The 19,602-nt window shown below is 35.7% G+C and overlaps 1 protein-coding gene across 8 annotated transcripts in view; it reads left to right on the forward strand.

The window, feature by feature from the left end:
* ZFHX4 (zinc finger homeobox 4) overlaps positions 1 to 19,602 on the forward strand; it is a 200,027-nt gene that overhangs the window by 154,148 nt on the left and 26,277 nt on the right. For all 8 annotated transcript variants that reach the window (XM_032222895.1, XM_032222897.1, XM_032222899.1 and 5 more), the window contains one exon: positions 10,642 to 10,764. In XM_032222895.1, coding sequence (XP_032078786.1) covers positions 10,642 to 10,764 — 123 coding nt within the window. The remainder of the gene's footprint in view (positions 1 to 10,641; positions 10,765 to 19,602) is intronic.

Here is a 19,602-nt window from a genome sequence, read left to right on the forward strand (position 1 = left end):
CCTCCCTCCCTCCACCCCCCCATCCCCCCTCCTCCTTCCCCCCCCAACTTCCCAGAACCCGTACACGGTATGGATTTTTAACTAACACAGTCTAAAATCTATTGAGAAAAAGAAATAAAGAAATTAATGACATTCTAGATTGACCTTAGCTTCTTCTTACTGAACTAACTTTTAACAGTTTAAATCATTTCTGATCTTAAGCATAGGCTAACTGGAATTTCTTAGTCCCGTATTATTTTGTATATAGTCAATCCATTTTTTCCAGTCTCGTTTATATCTCTCATTTGAATGATCTTTGAGATATGCCGATATTTTAGCCATTTCAGCTAAGTTGTTACTTTCAATGTCCATTCTTGGATTGTAGGCAAGTCTTCCTTCTTCCAATATTGCGCCACCAACAGTCTTGCTGCAGTTATCAGGTGCAGAATCAAATTGGTCTCTACCACTGTAAAATCAGTACATATACCTAGTAAAAATAACTGAGGAATAAACTTTATCCTTTTTTAAAAAACATTTTGCATGACCCACCATATTTTTATCCAAAATGCCTTAACCTTTTGGCAGGTCCACCATATATGATAATATGTAGCATCGAGAGAACCACACCTCCAACATTTAGGCTGTACATTCGGATACATAGAAGCCAACTTTTTAGGATCTAAATGCCATCTATAAAACATCTTGTAAAAATTTTCTCTCAGATTTTGAGCTTGTGTAAATTTCACATTTCTTACCCAAATTCTTTCCCATGTATCCAACATTATTGGTTCCTCAATATTTTGAGCCCATTTTATCATACAATCTTTAACTAATTCTGTTTCCGAATCCATCTGTATTAATACATTATATATCCTCTTTATATGCATTAAGCTTTGATCTCTTATTTGTTTAAACAGATTATCCTCAACTTGAATAAAGCCAATTTTTTGATCTATTTTCCACCTAGCCTGTAATTGCCCATACTGGAACCATGTTTGAACTACCTTCTCCTCTTTTAATACCTCTAAAGATTTTAATTGTATACCCCCCTTTCCGAGGTAAGAAGCTGTCTGTAAGTAAATCTGTCCTGTTTTTGTGCTGTATTCATATTTTCAATTGCATGTCTAGGAATTGCCCACATGGGTATCTTGTCATTTAATTTATATTGGTATTTCTTCCAAACCCGCAATAAAGCATTCTCAAAATATGACTTTTAAAGTTCTTATCCAATTTTTTGTTGAATAACAGGTAAGCATGCCAACCAAATACCAGATCGTGTCCCTCAATGTTCAATATTCTATCATTGGTTAAATGAATCCAATCACTAATTACAGATAATGCCACTGCATCATAATATAGTTTTAAATTAGGTAGTTTCAATCCTCCTCTCTCACGTACATCTTGCATTATTTTCATCTTTACCCTCGGCTTCTTTCCTGCCCACACAAATTTGTTGATACCCTTCTGCATTCTAAAAGGTTTGCATCTTTTTTAAGTATAGGTAACATTTGGAAAAGAAATAAAAATTTTGGTAAAATGTTCATTTTCACTGCCGCTATCCTGCCCAGCAAAGATAAGTGCAATTTCTCCCATTTTTTCATCTCTGTCTGTATGCTATGCCAAAGTGGTTCATAATTATGCTTATATAATTTCCCATTTGAAGTTAAAATGTTAACTCCAAGATATTTGACTTTTTTAACTACCTCACATCCTAGCATCACTCCTAATTCTTCCTTTTGTTTAATATTCATATTTATAGCTAATATTTTGGTTTTTCCTAAGTTTATTTTAAAGCCAGACACTTGACCATATTGATTAATCGTATTCATTAAAACCATACTGGATTCCTGCGGTTGTTCCAATATTATGACCAAATCATCCGCAAAAGCGCGGACTCTATATTCTTGCTGCCTAATCTTGATCCCTTTTAAACCATCCAAGCCCCGTATTTTATTCAACAATACTTCCAAAGTTATAATAAACAATAATGGGGACAAAGGACAACCCTGTCTTGTACCTTTTCCAATTTGAAAAGAGTCTGTTAAACTTCCATTGACTATGATTTGTGCTGTTTGCTGTTGGGTATATTGCTTTAATTGACTGTAAAAAATTATCTCCTATCTGCATTTTTTGCAATATCTTCAGCAGAAATTGCCAGTTAACTCGATCAAAGGCCTTCTCAGCATCCAAAAATATAAACGCAGCAGGAATCTGGTTGTTCTTTCCCAAATATTCTAATGCATTAATAATTAATCTGACATTACTTTTCATCTGTCTCCCTTGTATAAAACCTGTTTGGTCCGTATGTATCAATTGTTGAATGACCAACATTAACCTATTTGCTAATATTTTAGTAAAATTTTATAATCTACATTCAGTAATGAAATGGGTCTATAATTTTTGGGTTGAGTAGTATCTTGATCTTCTTTGGGTATCAAAGATATAAACGCTGTCTTCCAAGATGGAGGGACTTTACCTTCCGTTTGAATCATATTAAATAATTCTCTAAGAGGTTCTACCATTTCTAACTGTAAGTTTTTGTAGTAAACCGCTGTCAAGCCATCTGTACCTGGTGCTTTCCCTGGCTTTAATTGCTTAATTACCTGCAGGATTTCCCCCGAGGTTATTGGTTGATTCAATTTTTGCCTGTGTTCTTCTCTAACTGAAGGTATTTTCTCCTTGTCTAAATATTTGTCTATGTCTAAACCATTAATTTTATCCCCTTTATACAGTTCTGTAAAAAATTCCCAGAAGCCTTTTGAATCTCTTCCTGTTGGAACACCTCCTTCCCTCTGTAAATCAGTTTAGATATATTTCGAGTTTTCCTTTTTTTCCTAATCTGATAAGCTAACCATCTGCAGGTTGTTTGCATTACAAAAAGTATTGTGTTTTGCATATAATAAATTAGTAGCTACCTGGTCAGAGATCAACATGTCAAATTGAGATTTTAATATGTTAATCGCTTCCTTAACCTTTGTATCGTCTGGTTTCCTTGTTAACTCCAGCTCTTTTCTCTTAATTTCCTCTTCCAGTTCTGTTCGTTTTAGCCCTTGCTTATTTCTATGTGTTTTATTTATATCATCAAAACTCCTCTCATATACGCTTTGCTTGCATCCCATACAAATTCCATAGATGTACCCTTATTCATATTCAAACAAAATATTCAGATAGTAATTTTTACAATCATTAATATAGTTTTCATATCTAAATAAATTTTCATTCAGTCTCCAAAACCTTCTTGCCTGCACTACCCTTCCCAACTCCATCCAAACTGGGTTATGGTCCGAAAGGACTCTAGCTGCAATCTTTGTTTTCTTGACCCTAGAAAGCAAATCATTAGTGGTTAGAATAAAATCGATCCTTGAAAGGGATTGATGCCTGTCCGAGAAGAAAGTGAAGTCATATTCCTCTGCATTTCTTTCTCGCCAGATATCTCTCAATTCAAAATCATCCATAATGTCAAAGAAAGATTTGGGTAACTTTGCTCGCATCTTGGTATTTAGGCGGGAAATCTTCTTATCTCTCTTAGTGTCTATCACTCCATTCCAGTCACCCAATAGTATACAGGAACTATAGTCCCACTGTACTAATTTAGCATGAAGATTTCTATAGAATCTATCTTGCTGTTGATTGGGAGCATAAATTCCCAAAAGTAATGTCTTTTTCCCTTCTAAGATTAAGTCTAAAGCAATATATCTTCCGAAGGGATCTGCTTCTATTAATTCAGCTTTCATATCTTTTCTTAAGTATACAACTATACCATTCTTCTTTTCCATAGCAGAAGCTGCAAAATGTTGACCAAGTTTTGAGTTGATCAAATATTTTTGATCAGTTGACTTGATATGAGTTTCTTGCAAACAAATTACATCGTTCTTAAACTGTTTAAGATAATGAAATATTTTCTTCCTCTTCTGTGGAGAGTTCAGTCCGTTGACATTCCATGTTAAAATCTTAGTTGTCATCTTTGGTTGGTTGAAGCATTTTTAGAGCTTCCTGCACGGCCTGTTTAACCTTAGGTCTAGCTCCTCCCACTGCTTCCAGATTTGTTGTTGTAGTTCCTTGATCGATGGCCGATGATTGTTGATGCTGTTGCCTCTTAGCTTGTTTCTCCATACGTCTAGTAGTCATGCGGCTAGGTCTTGGTTCCATAGCACCTTGCACTTCTAGAGAAGAGAGATGCTCCATCTTGTCTGGTGGTTGTTAGTTGCTGTCTATCCTGTCCTTCTTGTGGTCTTTCTCTAGGTCCAGATGGTGCAGGGTGTCCGGCCTTCAATATATTATAATAAAAATCTCGGGCTTTCCATACAGAGTTGAGGCGGTACCTTTGCTTAATCAAATGTAAATATGATGCCAAATGGTGCATCCCATCTATACTGTATCTGACGATTTCTGAGTTCTTCGACCAAAAAAGCGTAGTCTCTTCTGGCTCTTAACATTTGAGGTGGTATCTCTTTCAAAACAGCCAGGTCTTGACCGCCAATTTGAAGCTTAGTGTTATAAGATGCTTGCAGTACCATATTCTGAACTCTCTTGTAGTAAAATATATAACGATGTCTCGAGGAAGCTGCTTCTGCTTTGCCAGCCAGGAGTTAACCGCGGTAAGCTTTGTCAATTTGCCAGCCTTGGTTGGTCCCTGGTCTTCCCATCAGGCGGTCAAAAGCTTCCGATAGGATCTGTTTCAGGTTCTCCTGTTTCTCCTCACGCAGCCCCCTTACTCTTAATGCGAACTCCATTTGTCGGTACTGTATCATAATAATTTCTTTTTCAGCATTTTCCACTTTTTGTTCCACCACCTCGTTTTCAATGTCAAGTTAGCATTGGCATCATTAAGAACCTCTAGAGTATCTTCCACTCCAGAAATATGTTCTGTTAATACAGTTACAAGACTCAGCATGTCGTCTCTAATTTTATCAACCTTAGCCTCAAATTCTCATACAACTCCTGTTTAAGTCCTTTTATTTCACTTTAATTTCACTTTTAATTTCTTCTTTCATTTCTTTTATTTCCTCTTTTCTCTCCTCTCTATTATCTCTAAATTTATCTTCCATTTTAATTGTCTGTGCATTAAAAGCCTCACTTAGATTACTCAGAAAAAATTCTTTCGTTAACACATCCCCAGCAGGGGGCGTAGGAAGCGGAGGCTGCAGCTTTGTACAGGCACTGAGGATGTGCCCCTGGAAGTAGAGGGTGACGACTTCAAGTTAATATTTGGTTTTGAGGCCATTTCAAAATTTGTCTGCCTGCAGTTAATAAAACTCTATTGCCTAAATATGCAGCTTTAAGTAAAGAGGCTTTTATTTTGAAATTTAAGGCTTGGCAAAAGTTTCAGTGAGTAAACATTGTAACAAGACCGTTCAACAGATTCATCACCATTTAACTTCCAAATAAGCAAAGTTAATGAAGGAGTAAAATTCTTCTATTGTGAAACCAAAACATGTGATAAGCTATCTCTTTTGTTTTGAATTCTTTTGAAGTCTTGTGAGAATTAGCAAAAAGTGTTCGTTATTACCGGAGAAACCAGCCTGCTCGGCGCCATTTTAAAAGCCTCTGAGTAAATAATTTTTTGGAGGAGAAAAAGAGAAGAAGCTAAAATGTTGATAAGCAATTATTGTCCTCGCAGTAAACGGATTCAGCTCGTGATAAGATTAAATCAAACAAAACTTAGAGCAGAGTGGGAGAGACCTACTTTGTCCTGCACAAGGCAGTTTGAAGTTCCCAGCACGGACAGCCGTTCTGCCTTGGGCTAGCCCCCCTTTCCTTGCAAGCACAAAAGCTGCAAAATCGAAGAGCATTTGCCAGCAAAACAGTTTCTTCTTTCCCTCTTGCCTGAAGGATAAGAAAACCTGATAAGACGTCAGATGGAAGATCCTCTAATCAGGTACGTAGCCAGGAATTCGGAGGCAGCTGATTTTTTGCTGCTTCCACCAGTAAGCTCCTCCCAGGAAGCCCATAAGGAAATTCTTGAATGAAAAATGATCCAGTGCACAATCATGGTGTCAGATATCACTTTAAGTGTTTTTAACTAGCTTTAAATGATTTTTATTTTCAGTCTTTACTTTTACAATGCAAAATACCATATATGACCATTGTATCCATTATTGAAGGCCTTCAAAAATAGTTATATTAAAAGAACTGTTTAACTATCTGAACAATTGCAATTATAAAATGGTGACAGTGTGGTATAGTTGTTGAAGTGTTAGAATAGAGTGTGGGAGACATAGATTCAATCCATCTTTTGCTCAGGAAGGTTACTGGGTGACTTTGAACTAGACACTATCTGTCAACTCAAATTACCAAGAGAGTTGATGTCATGGGGGGGGGGGAGATGCTTTATACCCTGCTCTTGAGCTGTGTAAGAAAATCTAAGACACAAGAAATAAATACTTCCATAGTTTTGAGTTTTCCTTCTCCCATTCTCCTATGGAAGTCACCGCTGTAAGGTTATATAGGAAGTCCTCGACTTACAAAAGTTCATTCGAAGTTACAGCAGCACTGAAAAAATGAATTATGACTGCTTTTCAGACTTATGAGCATTGCAGCATCGCCATGGTCGTAAGATCAAAATTCATACACTTGTCAACTGACTCATATTTATGACAGTTCAGTGTCCTGGGATTGTGTGATCATCTTTTGTGATCTTTTGATAAGCAGAATCAATGGGGAAGCCAGATCACTTAACAACTGTGTTACTAACTTAACAATTGTAATGATTCAGTAACAACTCTGTCAAGAAAGATCATAAAATGGGGCAAAACTCACTTAACACTGTCTTGCTCAACAATAAATGTTGGGCTCAATTGTGGTTGTAAATTGAGGACTACCTGTAGTTCTGGTCAGATTCTGAGCCTGATGAAATTGCCTACTAGAGAGATACCCTGTGCAACTAAAGCAAGATGCAAAGTATCCAAAGTCTTTTGAATAACTTCTGTTAGCCCTATTTAAGAAGAACCCCCATTGACGATCGTGCTTTTGACCAAGTTCACTGCTGAACCAGGAAAAAATGACAAATTGAGTTCCATTACAAAATCCCACAATAATTATTCAAAGATCATTAATGGGTCCTTGGAAGCATCCATAAGTTGCCATCCAGATTATGATAGGCATGTTCCCTGCTACCTCAGGTTTGCTGGAGCTCATATTCTTTCCTGACAGTTATACGTTCCTTGCCATCTACCTCTCGCATTATTTGGAATTGGCCTAGAGTAACAGCTATATAGAACAAAGGGAGACTATACAGTGTACAGTTATAGTGGGGAGCAGTGAATTAAACAAAGAGAGATGGCATCATACACTAAGCTCACAAACATAAAGAATTAATGAAGATATTTTTGGAAATTCAGTTTGATTTGTCCAGATTTAACAGGGAAGTATAACATATATGCATATAGTTATGTCTTATCTGCATATAAATATATTTACGCATATTTATATTGTATATCAAACAGAACTGGATTCAAAAAAAGCATTTGGACTCCAAACACATTGTAGTATTTAGGTAAAAGTAGTGGTGATATTGATAGCATTATGGTGCAGTGATGAATGCTTTTAGCTAATAAAAACATGTCTGAATTCTAAATTTTACTTATTTATAAGGTAATATTTGTAAAGGAATGAACTAGAATTCCTATATTCATAATAGGCCAAAGGTCTTACTCATAACTAAGTATGATCCCAGGCTTTTTTTGTTGTATTAATATAATTCAATACCTTTTCTCTACACAATCTTTTTCATTGATTTCAAACAAAGAAAAGTGCATTGCTGTTTTAACAGTGAATGTTTTATATATCATTGCAATCATTGCCAATTTCACAGTGAAATTCCATTTTATACACCTAACTATGTTGCTTTGCCTAACAGTTTACTTTGTCTTTATTTTACTAATTACATTTGTAACAATGCAAGTTTGTAAGAAATCAGTGTATATTTTCTGCTTTCCTAAACAGAGTCAAAGCAAATTCCATAATACATTTCTCCTTCTGACATAGATTTTTAGAAGAAAAGCTAAATACAGTTTGAAAAGAGAGCCAATAATTTCCTGAATGTATCGGCCATTGACAAATTAAGATTGCCAATTGAAATTTTAATGATGATGATGATAATGCTCATGGGGTGTATACGTTGCCTTTGGTTAATTTTTTTTCCAGGATTAAATTTTGTAAGGCCTTTAGGAGGCTCAGGAGCCAACCTATAATAAACAGCTCTCACCTTCAAAATCACAAAACAGGCTTTCAGTTCTTGAACATTCTATCTAATTGCCTTGCCACATCAAAGGAAATATCTAAGGACTGAGAAAAATCACAGAGGGCGGGAAGGGCTAAAGGGCACTTCTACCTCCAAAGGTTATGTGCTGGTGGCTTGGTGGAGCCCTGTAAAGTTATGGCCTAAAAACTGCTGTTTGCGATTAAGTTGATGGGCAAAAGTCTATCTAACCATTTATTCCTGCTGCTGACACAGAGTCTTTGTTCACATTTAGATTTCTCAAACTGTTGCCGGGGTCAGATGGAGGTCAGACACCATGATGATGTATAGGAGAACATGTCTGGGAATTTCTCTCATACTTAAAACACATACCAGAAAAAAGAGAGCACCCAACTAAAATTGTCTGATGAGACCCAGATGATGACAGTGTTGCTGTTCTTTTTTTTAAAAAAAATTATTATTCCTTATTTTTCCCTGGTCTAAACTCTGCAAGCATGCCCGTGCACACATACGCCATTTTATTCATGCTTATTCTGACAGCATTTATGCTCCTTCAAAATAAGGATGCTCAGTCTTGTTTTGACATGTCGTTTTCTTTCCCAGCTGGGGATGGACTAGTAAACCAAGAGAAGGGGGAGGAAATCTGCCCATCTGTGAGCATATTCAGCGTGGAATTGCCATAGGTTGTACCAGGAGTTTTGACTAGATGGGCAATGTGCACATTGTGCACACATCTCTCTTTCTATATCTATTTGCATTAACATAGCACAGTCTAGTCACAATCATAAGCCTACAGCATCGCAGACTGTGCCCTCCCATCACCCTTAATAAACACAGCATTGTTTCCAGCTGTGACTAGGAACTTACAGTGTTTGATTAGTTATACCACAGAGAGGGGGGGGAATAAGCATGCTAATACGAAAGGAATTGTTTATTCCATTCACTGCTGATTATTATTACATCTACATTTTAAGGAAGGTGGCTTTTTTTTCCCATTTCCCAATGTTTCTGGTTCTCGAAAATATTTCTCCCCAAAAGCTGCTGATATGTAGCTTGCAGCATAGCGTATTCAAGAAATTAATGCAAAATATCCCACTATATCTATTTCTTTCTTTCCATTATATCGCCTATGGTAGCTTGATAGTGGCTTCAATTGTTTTCTTGTAGATTCAGTTCCACTGCAAGTAAACACTAAGTAGCAATTTTTCTGTGCTCAGCTGCTCCACATGACAGAGGATATTTCATTCTGCTGTCAGAACGTTATTAATAAAACATGGGGGGTGGAAGGGGCCACAATTCCCCTTTCAATCACTATAGCATTTACAATGAAAATTTATGTAGTGTGTAATTTTCAGTTAATGCTTGACACTTAAAATGTTGGTAGCCGCATTTTGTATGGAATCTGAAGGGTTAATGTATCATATTCCCAAGCAAAAAAAGCTCTTCTATCAAAAAGTGAATAGAGGCGTGTATGCAAATGTGTGTCTGTGACCCTTTGCCTTTCCAGTGTTAATTTATAGGTCATTAAAGACTTATGAAATTGAGCAGCCTGATGTTTTGAATCCCATTTGATCACTTTCTCCCATCCTGCACTGAAATCTTTCTGTCTTTCTTTTCTTTCTCTTTTCTTCTTTCTTTCTTTCTTTCTTTCTTTCTTCTTTCTTTCTTTCTCGTATTGTGATGAAACAGCATGCTATGCTGTAGGGAGTTGCAAGTCTGGTTATCTGGCATTACTCAGATTGCTAAAATTCATTAAAATGTGACATCAGCACAGTCACAGACAAATGATCACAAGATGAAAAGGAACAGTAGGCCTTTCACGGATTAGTGCTACATGGCCTTAGCCTAGAAGTTAACTGCATAAAAAGATTAATCCACTAGTAGCAACATAGCTAAGATTTACTGAATAATTAAATTGGGTTGAGTTACTGTGAAGATTTTCATGTAATCTAGCTGGTGTGAACATGTAAGTGAGGTGTAAGTAAGGTCACTTTTTTTTAACGGCAATATGCCAAGTGTTTCATTTACCCAACTGGTTCCTCCTGAAGAAGAAATCCAAGATCTCATATTGTATTTACAGACTGACATTAGCAAAATGTATCGATTCTAATTGGATTTATTTTTTTGAGAGGTTTCTCAAATATGTTGCTATATATAACTTATGTTGAATATATTACTTTAGTAATGCTGATAGTAATTTACTATTTGTAGTCGATAAGATCTACTTGCTCTGTATCTCTAGTTGTCACTGTATGTTTAATAAAATATGGTTCCCGGGCTGCACCATAACAACCCAGATTATTAATAATTGATATCTGATGTCTTTTTAAGTGTCCTTCTTTCAATTTCTTACAATGTCTCATTAAATGTAATCCTGATCTTATTAAAGCTCATATTTACACCTCATGTTGAATGGTCCCTAAGCTAGCTTTTTTGTCATTTTTTTTAATGCTCATTCACAGAAGAACAAATTGAAGATGCAGAAGGGTCTACTAAAAGCTCATCAGTGGCTGTTGCTGATGATAAAGACACATGTGAGAAAGAGAGAAATAAAAGTGAAGGCAGAAAAGCGAGTAAAGACTCTGGTAAGATGCTAGATTCCCCCCCTACTCTTTTAACATGGGTATTAAATAGTTGTGTTTGTTTGTTTGCTTGTTTAATTTAAAACTGTCTGGACATTCCTGGTATTATCTATTGCATGTGTATTTTGCATGTGATTTTTATCAGTAGCCTGACATTGACCTATTTTTAATCATAACCATCTGACAGGATAAATGTGGATAAGCTGAAGAATATTATAGAACAACTAGTGAGATTATTTTTTAATCAAATAAGTTTGTGTGCTTGTAATTTTTTTAAGCACCTTTCATTAATCTTAGCTGTACTTGTATTCCTCTGATGGCATATTAATTTTTCATAAGATTCCACACTACTTGAGGAATTTCCCCTGCATTCATGTTTCATCTCTTTGCAGAGCCCTAAGACAATGGGAATGCTTCCCCCCCCCCACCCCGCCCATCAGCTTTCTGTTCTTGATATATGATCACTTAGATTCAGGAATCTTCCTTCTACGTGGCCATTTATCTGGTATTTACAGGGGAAAAAAATACAGAAAATCTATGAAAAGGTTTACAGATGATTTGGCCAAGAAGGAGGAAATATCATTGAAAACAGATTATGAACTAGGAAATATTGATCTTTAAGAATATACAAAGCTCTGTAATGAAAGCTACTGTCTTTGAAAACAGAACTCCCATGTCATGACATTTACTTGTGCACAAACAAACCCAAGGCCAGCATCTGGCATGGATACACAAAGCCTTTTCTGTATTTGATTTGGCAAAATGTAACGCCGTCCATGCTTTTTATTTATGAGATGGAAATCTATGGTCACAATGAATATTACATTGGCTACTTTTGCTGCACGCTATTCCTAGTTATATTATGCTGGATTCACTGAAGCAGAAGAGGTGCTGAAGCAGGTTGAAAGCTATTAGTTTCAGGTGCTCATATATCTTTTCCTTGAATCCAAATGACAACAGCAGATAAAAGAGCTTGTATTTGCCATAAAGACATTCAGTTAATCAGGAATTATTATTTTACATGCAAATTTATTTTCATCTAAATGAACCATTGCTCAGAGATACTGCTAAATTATTGTTTACTTTGTAAGCAGTAGAAGTATGAAAACAACATTTTTTTAATGCAAAATTCAGTAATATTAAGAAATAAGATCTGACTCATAGATATATGTCAACTGTGCATCACTGCTCAGAAATATCCGTAGCACTAGTAGTGTTTAGATTTTGAAATCAAGAACCTGAAGAAGAACTGTTCATAACAGAGCGTGTCTGTAGGGATTATTTAAAATATACATGCCCTTTCCTTGGAAGGTAAATCTAAAAGCGGTATTGAAAGACATGCTGCTTGTTACTGGGGTCACTGTAGAAATGTAATGGAAAAAGAGAAAATGTATTTGTGAAACATCTGGCTTCTTCGTGTTGTGCTCTGTTAAGTAAGCTTTATATTTCTAAAATGTTTTCTGTCTAAAATATTTGATATAAAACATCTAAATTATTTGATTAAGTTCACTTTTAATAGGACAATAGGCAGAAATGGTGCATTTCAGAAACATAGATAGCAAGTTCCATGAACAATAAATTCATATTTAATTAGCCTCACCTATGCTCCAGTTGTCCTGTGGTGCACCTTTAGATGCTAAAGGCAGATGCTTTTGTAAGAAGCTTGAAAAAAATTAGTTCACATTTCAAATTTTCAAACTGACCTTTTGAATCCTACAATAGAATTCTCTAAATTAATTCTGCATATAAAGTATTTATTCAGTGAGGTTAATTCTCAACACAGCTGACAACTATGTTTAATGACTGCATAACTGCTTATGTATAATTGAATGTTAATTTGGATTTTCTTCTCCTGAATTAAGTATTGGCAAAGAAGTCCCAGAAAACCAACAAGTTAATCATAGCCTTAACAAGCTAGACAAAAAAGTGCTCTCACCCCTTTTTAGCATATAATGCATTAGAAAAGAAGGGATTAACATGTTTGGTGCTCAAGCATTTATATAAATTGTTGTTCTGTATTGCCTTCCTTATCTCAGATGGAGGCTTTCAGACTTGGCAATAAGAAAACTATGTTTACTGAATATTGATTTAGAAGACAAGAGCCTTCTAATGCCTCATTTATATTGTCATTTAATTCTAGTGCCACTTTAGATTAATTATAATCCAAATTACAATTCAACACAGTGTAGTAATTAATATGGAATTTATCCAGATTAATACATTTGCATAGAAAATGTAATAAATTTCTGAGATGGCTAAAGGGAACACTATTTAACAAGGTGGTAAATGTAAGGAATAATGAAAATTCACCATTTATTGTGCAATAAAATTATTTATTAGTTAAATTCTAATTAGAAGGAATCTTACAGTGACTTCTATAATTTTTAAGTATTATAGTATATTTTAATTACAGTAATTGATGTCAGACACCCTAGTCCTTATCAGGTTCCTTAGTGTTTATAGGATGTTGTTGTGCTTTATTTCACAAGTTTGTATATTTGATTGATATTCCCTCTTGTAAACTTAACTAACATAACTTATTTATGTTGACACATTCATAATCTTTGTTATTTAGGATTAAAGAATTGCAAAATTGATGATTATATCAATCACAGACTTCTGGTTTATGTAGGAATTATTTATTATTCCATTCTTATGAAACAGACCTGCACATTTTTATTTAGAAATCCAGAAAGAATCACTTAAAGTATGAGTAAGAGTGCCATACATACACAGTCAATGGATTATAGCTAAAGGGGTCTGCTTGCTAATTAGATACATTTCCTTTCAGAAGAGCATATAAATGCAAAAGAGAAAAGAAAAAGTAAAATAAAGAAAGAAAGAATGACTTTCGACTTCTTTGGTAGAGATAATAAATAAAGAAAATGCATCAAACATTTACGCTAGGGTTAACATTTGTCTACATTACTTCTATAATCATGTATAATTCTAATCATCAAATTCCAAAATCAACAGTTCATTTCTTTCAGTTTCTTCCCCAAAATCCAAGATGGTTCCCATGTAGAAATAAAATAGGCCAGTCTTTTCTTTAATCAAAGCTGTCAATTTTGTCATCTCTGCCAATTCCATCAACTTCATCATTATTCTTCCATTGTAGATATTTATCATTTAAATACCATTTTACCATTGTGAGTATAAAAGTCTCATTGCTGTTACCCTATACCAAAGCAAAGTTCTGTAAGATGTCCTTGTATGTTCATCCATTAAAGAGAAGAAAAATCTCTGGTTTCAGTTGTGTATTCACTTTTTAAATCTTCTGAATTAGAAGACGTACTTGATGTCAGTATTTTCTAGCTTTCTAACCAGTCCACCAAAGATGAAAATATGTACCCTCTGTTGATTGTATTTTCAACAAATGTTTGAAATTCCTTTGTACACTTTTGACAGTTTTTCTGGTCTCACACACTGGCCATTTTATAAAACTGCTTTTTAAAATTAAATTTCATTGTAAATTTCAACCATTTCTTCTACATATTCTCTCATTGGCTTAACTATACTGTATATTATAATACTACTTTTGTGCATTGTCTCATAACGTCTTTAATTTGTTTATCCTCTGTTTCTATTTTCAATAAAAGTTTATATATTTCAGGAATAAGATTTTTATTTATTAAATTGTTTTAATATATGATCACCTATGTACACAACTCCACGTAGTAATAAGCAATAGAACATATATCATTCTATAGTGCTTTACAGCACTCTGAACATATTTCATATTGCCCCCATCAAATTCATAATTTTAATTAAATCAGACTTAAAACTAAGCATAAGGAAATCAATAATATTATTTCCAACTCCAGATTTTCTCTTATTTTTAACTTAAATTCTTCTTGAGGAAAAAAACTCAACAAAGCAGCATCAATTAAACATTTTGTTCAAATTTCATTTCTATTCTAAAATAATAATAAAATAATAATAATTAAAATAATAAAATAATAATAATTAATTGGAGTGACAACCATGAAGTAATTTTAATATAATTATTTCTTTATTAAAGAATATTAAAATTATAAATTGTCAGTGAGGAATGTTTAATAAATGATTTTTTAAAATGTACATTAACCTTGACTTTATCATACTACAAATAGCTATGCCAATAAAATCTTAAATCATGTCCTTCCAAGTCCAATAATACCGCTTTCTTAAAGTTATCTATTCTTTCATTCATATTAAGCAACAAGCTCCAAAATATAATTTTAAATCAGGTAGTTCTAGCCCCCCACCTTTTTAGCATGCAAAATGATAACAGTGAAAAATATTCATAAATAATGGCCATTCATAAGATATTTGTAAGTGAAATAATGCAGATCTTATTCATTTGTTTGCATCCCACATTTTTGTTATTAGAAATAACTCAAAATAGCAAACGTATCCATCTTTGTGTCATACCCAACAACTGCCATATAAATGGTCTTCTATCAGTAATTTTTACTGTCTCTACTTCCTATGTTTCACTTTCCTCGAACTTTAATTGCTTCCACTTGGCTTCCCCTGCCAGAGGGAGTGACCACTGTTCTGTCATATGGAAATATCACTCTGCATTTTCAGAGATTTCTGACCTTCTAAAGTGGTTGGAAACATACTAGAAATAATCTCCTTTGAAGGCTCAGGAATCCTAATGGAATCTGACTGTCTCAAAGGAAATTTCCAGCTGCCATGTCCAGCAGTTCTGGCTCAGGCTATAACTACAATTTAACCCAAGCACCCTTTTTTCCATAGGCATTGCCTGACCATCTTCTTGTTTTTTGAAGAACTGGTTGCAATGAAACACACACGATAATGGATGAATTGCACATGGCATAAAATCTGAAGAGAAGCTGATCAAAATATAGCCTTTTTTGAGGGGATTAATCTATGGAGAGTAAGCAAGTTTATGTCTGCAGTCTGAATTAGTGGAATTTTTTTGAATATTGGCTAACATAATGTAATAGTAGATTATTGTAAAACACATATATAACAATATATTTATCAGTGGTGAGTTGCAGGCGGTACGCCCCAGTATGGAGGTACTGGAGCCTGCCCAGAGAACCGGGTACCGTTCCAGTATGGTGCTCTGGAGTGCTCAACCGCACGCCCATGCTCCTTGCCTATCTTTAAAGTCTTTGGTGCTTCCGCGCACAACACATACAGCACTTACGTGATGCTCCGCTGAGCAGCTAGAGTGTTGCGGAGGCGTCGCTGAACAGTAAGATGCATGCACATGCTGTGCAAGTCCATATAACTGCCTAACATGTAAAACAGCCCAGATTCGAATCCCAGTAAGTGTATGAGTAGCTGATGAGAGCTAAATAGCTTGAAATAAACTTATACTAGTCTCCCTTTATTTATTTATCAGCACAAACGAAACACAAAAAATGGTTTTCTGCCTGGAAGGCTCCTAGCGTGGAGCTGAAAGGCAAAAGGGAACCAGTATGCTCCCTCCCATATTAGGGCACACTAGGTGCATATATGTGTATTTGTGTGTGTGTGTCTCTATCTATCTATCTATCTATCTATCTATCTATCTATCTATCTATCTATCTATCTATATATATATATATATATGTAGATAGATATATGTAGATAGATATATGTATATATATATATATATATATATGTATATATATATATATGTATATATATGTATATATGTATATATGTATATATCTATATATCTATATATCTATATATGTATATATCTATATATCTATATATCTATATATCTATATATCTATATATCTATATATCTATATATCTCTATCTATCTATATCTATCTATCTATCTATCTATCTATCTATCTATCTATCTATATCATCTATATCTATATCTATATCTATATCTATCTCTATCTATCTATCTATCTATCTATCTATATATATATATATATATATATATATATATATATTTGTTTTCGTAGATTTTCACAGGTGTAGGTATGCTGGTCTTGTTTATTCGGGTCTTTTCCTATGTAAGATTGAGATTGTGTTGGCAACATTTTGGCGAGGTCTCACTCACCATCTTCAGGGTTTGGGGCTTAAAGCGTGGTCGGAGCTGCCGTCTTTCTATAAATCTTGAGGGGTGGGTGTGGAGTGCTGGCTTTGTTTCAGTAAGTGGAATGATTGGTTGTGTGGTTTATCATGATTGGTAGATTGGTGCTAATTAGTGCTGGCTGTGTGTCCGTTGTTGTTTCGTGTTATAACGGCCTGGGTGGTGGGTGGGGCTCATTTGTTGACTAGGGCTGGTTTCCAGATGTCTGTTAAGCAGGAGGTATTGTCATCTTTATTCATGTTGTGGGGGTATTTCTCTATTTTGATAGCTTCTACAATTATTCTCTTGTTGAAGTGTTCAGTTTTGGAGATTAACCTGGTTCCTTCTAAATTAATTTCATGTCCTGTAGCTTTAAAGTGTTGGAAAAAGGAGGAAATTTTTTTCTTTTTTTCTTACTCCGTTCTTGTGTTCTGCAATGCGTGCATTTATTCTCCTGTTCGTTTGTGGTTTCTTAAGATGTTGGCTATTTTTTGGTCAATGTTGAAGGCTGTCTTGATATTGTTTTGTGGAGAATTTTGCTGATTTTATCTGTGGTGCCTTTGATATAAGGGAGGAGGGCGATGCCTTTGTCCTGTTCTGTGTCTTGGGTTTTTTGGGAAGTCTCCCTTTGGATTAGGTTGGTAATTGTTTTTCTTTGGAATCCGTTGGAAATTAACACATTAGTGAGTGTGTGTAATTCAGTTTTCAGGTGGTCTTTGTTGGCTAGGCGTTTGTTTCTGGAGATGAGGGTCTTGGCTACAGAGTTGATCTGTGCAGGGTGGTGATGGGATTATGCATTTAAGTAGCGGTTGGTGGTTTTTTTCTCCCGGTAGATAGTGTGTCCTAGGGAGCCATTGGGTTTTTTGTAGATTAGGACATCCAGAAAGGGAAGTTGGTTGTTTGCTTCTATTCCATAGTGAATTGTATTTTGGGGTGTAGGCTGTTGAGATATGTGAGGAAGTTGTCCAATTTTTCTTTCCCGTGTGGCCAAATCACGAAAGTATCATCAACATATCTAAGCCAGAGTTTGGGTTTGTGTTCAGATTTATCTAACGCGTTAGTTTCAAAATGTTCCATGTATAAGTTTGCAATGATGGGTGAGAGGGGTGATCCCATGGGTGCTCCTTCTATCTGTTTGTATCTTTGTCCATTATGGATGAAGTGTGTGTTAGTTAGGCAGTGGTTGGTCAGGTCCAGGATGCGTTTAGGGGGGTTGTGTTTCTTCTGGATGGCTGTCAAGGCTTCTTTTATAGGCACTTGGGTGAAGAGGGATATGACATCGAAGTTCACGAGTAGGTCGCTGGATTGTGGGTTTTGTTTCTTTATTGTTTCTATGAAGTGAAGTGAGTTTTGTACGTGTGAGGTGATGGATTCTGAGTATGGTTGTAGTTGTTTGGTGAGAAATTTGGCAGAATTCTGTAGAGGTGAGCCTATGGAGCTGACTATGGGTCTGAGTGTTGTTCCTTCTTTGTGTATCTTTGGGAGGCCATATAGCTTGGGGCATCAGGATGATTTCTCTCTGTGGATGATTCTTTGCTGGATCTCTTCACTGATGGGAGAGGCTTTTATTTTGGATTTGGTGGTTTTTTCCAGGTAGGTAGTGGGGTTTGTGTTTAGAGGTTTGTAAGAGGGGTCTTGGAATAGGTTGGATAGTTTGGCTTGGTAGTCAGTTGTGTTCATCACCACAGTGGCATTACCTTTGTCTGTTGATTATATTGTTGTCTTTCGTCAAGTTGGTGAGTGCTTTTTGTTCTTCTTTTATGTAAGTTGCTTCTGGGTGGTTTGCTGGAGCAGAGGACATTGGTGACTTCAAGTCTGATTTTATTGGCTTCATCTGGGTTGATTTTGGTTAGGGTAGCTTCAACTCCGCATATGATGTTTTCAGTGGGGATGCATTTGGTGGTAACTGCAAAGTTGAATCCTTTGGAAAGGACATTGGTTTCTGCTATGGTTAGGGTACTGACTGATACGTTATGTACTGTTTGTTTCATGAGTTGCTGTGGAAGGGGGTTGGGCTTCTGGTGTTTTTCTAGTCTGTGGAGTTGTTGGTGTGTCTGTCTGTCTTTCTGTTTCAGCTCTCCAGAGGGCTAGTTGTTTGGATTTGTCCCAGAGTTTGAAGTGAAGAGTGAGTAGGTCCCTGTTGGCTTGGTCTAGTAGGAATCTTTTCCTGTGGAGTTCATTTCTGATTAGGGCTAATTCAGTTCTTTTCAGGATCCTTTTGGCAGCTGAGATTGTACCTCAGCCACACAGGATGTTACAAAACAGTCGACAAATCTGCATACATCAAGTCCATCAACTAATCAAGATGTATCAACACAGCCAACCAACCCGCTTACAGCAACAAAGTCAGCACTCCACATACCCCCACCAATATTTATAGAAAGACGGCAGCTCTGATCACGCTTTCCTCACACAAGCACGAATCTGAAGGCACCAGCCTGAAGATGACGAGTGGGATCTCGTCAAAATGTCGCCCAGATACTCTCAATCTTACACGGGAAAAGACCCGAATACTCCAAGACGTGTGTGTGTGTGTGTGTGTGTGTGTGTGTGTGTGTGTACATACACACATACATACATACACACACACAGAGGCACGGGCCACTATGGCCTCTTTACGACTTGTGGGGGGATGGGGATTAAGAAATGCTTTAGCTTTGTATTGTATAAGAAAATGTAAAGAATTCATTTCTTATAATTTGGATTTTATTAGACAGTTGTATGTTTAAAGATTAGGAAGTGATTATTCTGAATGTACAGAAGAGCAGCACCCCTTCTGGTGACATAATTAGAATTATGTTGATGTACTG

This window comes from Thamnophis elegans, chromosome 8, assembly GCF_009769535.1.
Source record: "Thamnophis elegans isolate rThaEle1 chromosome 8, rThaEle1.pri, whole genome shotgun sequence".
Lineage (NCBI taxonomy): Eukaryota > Metazoa > Chordata > Lepidosauria > Squamata > Colubridae > Thamnophis > Thamnophis elegans.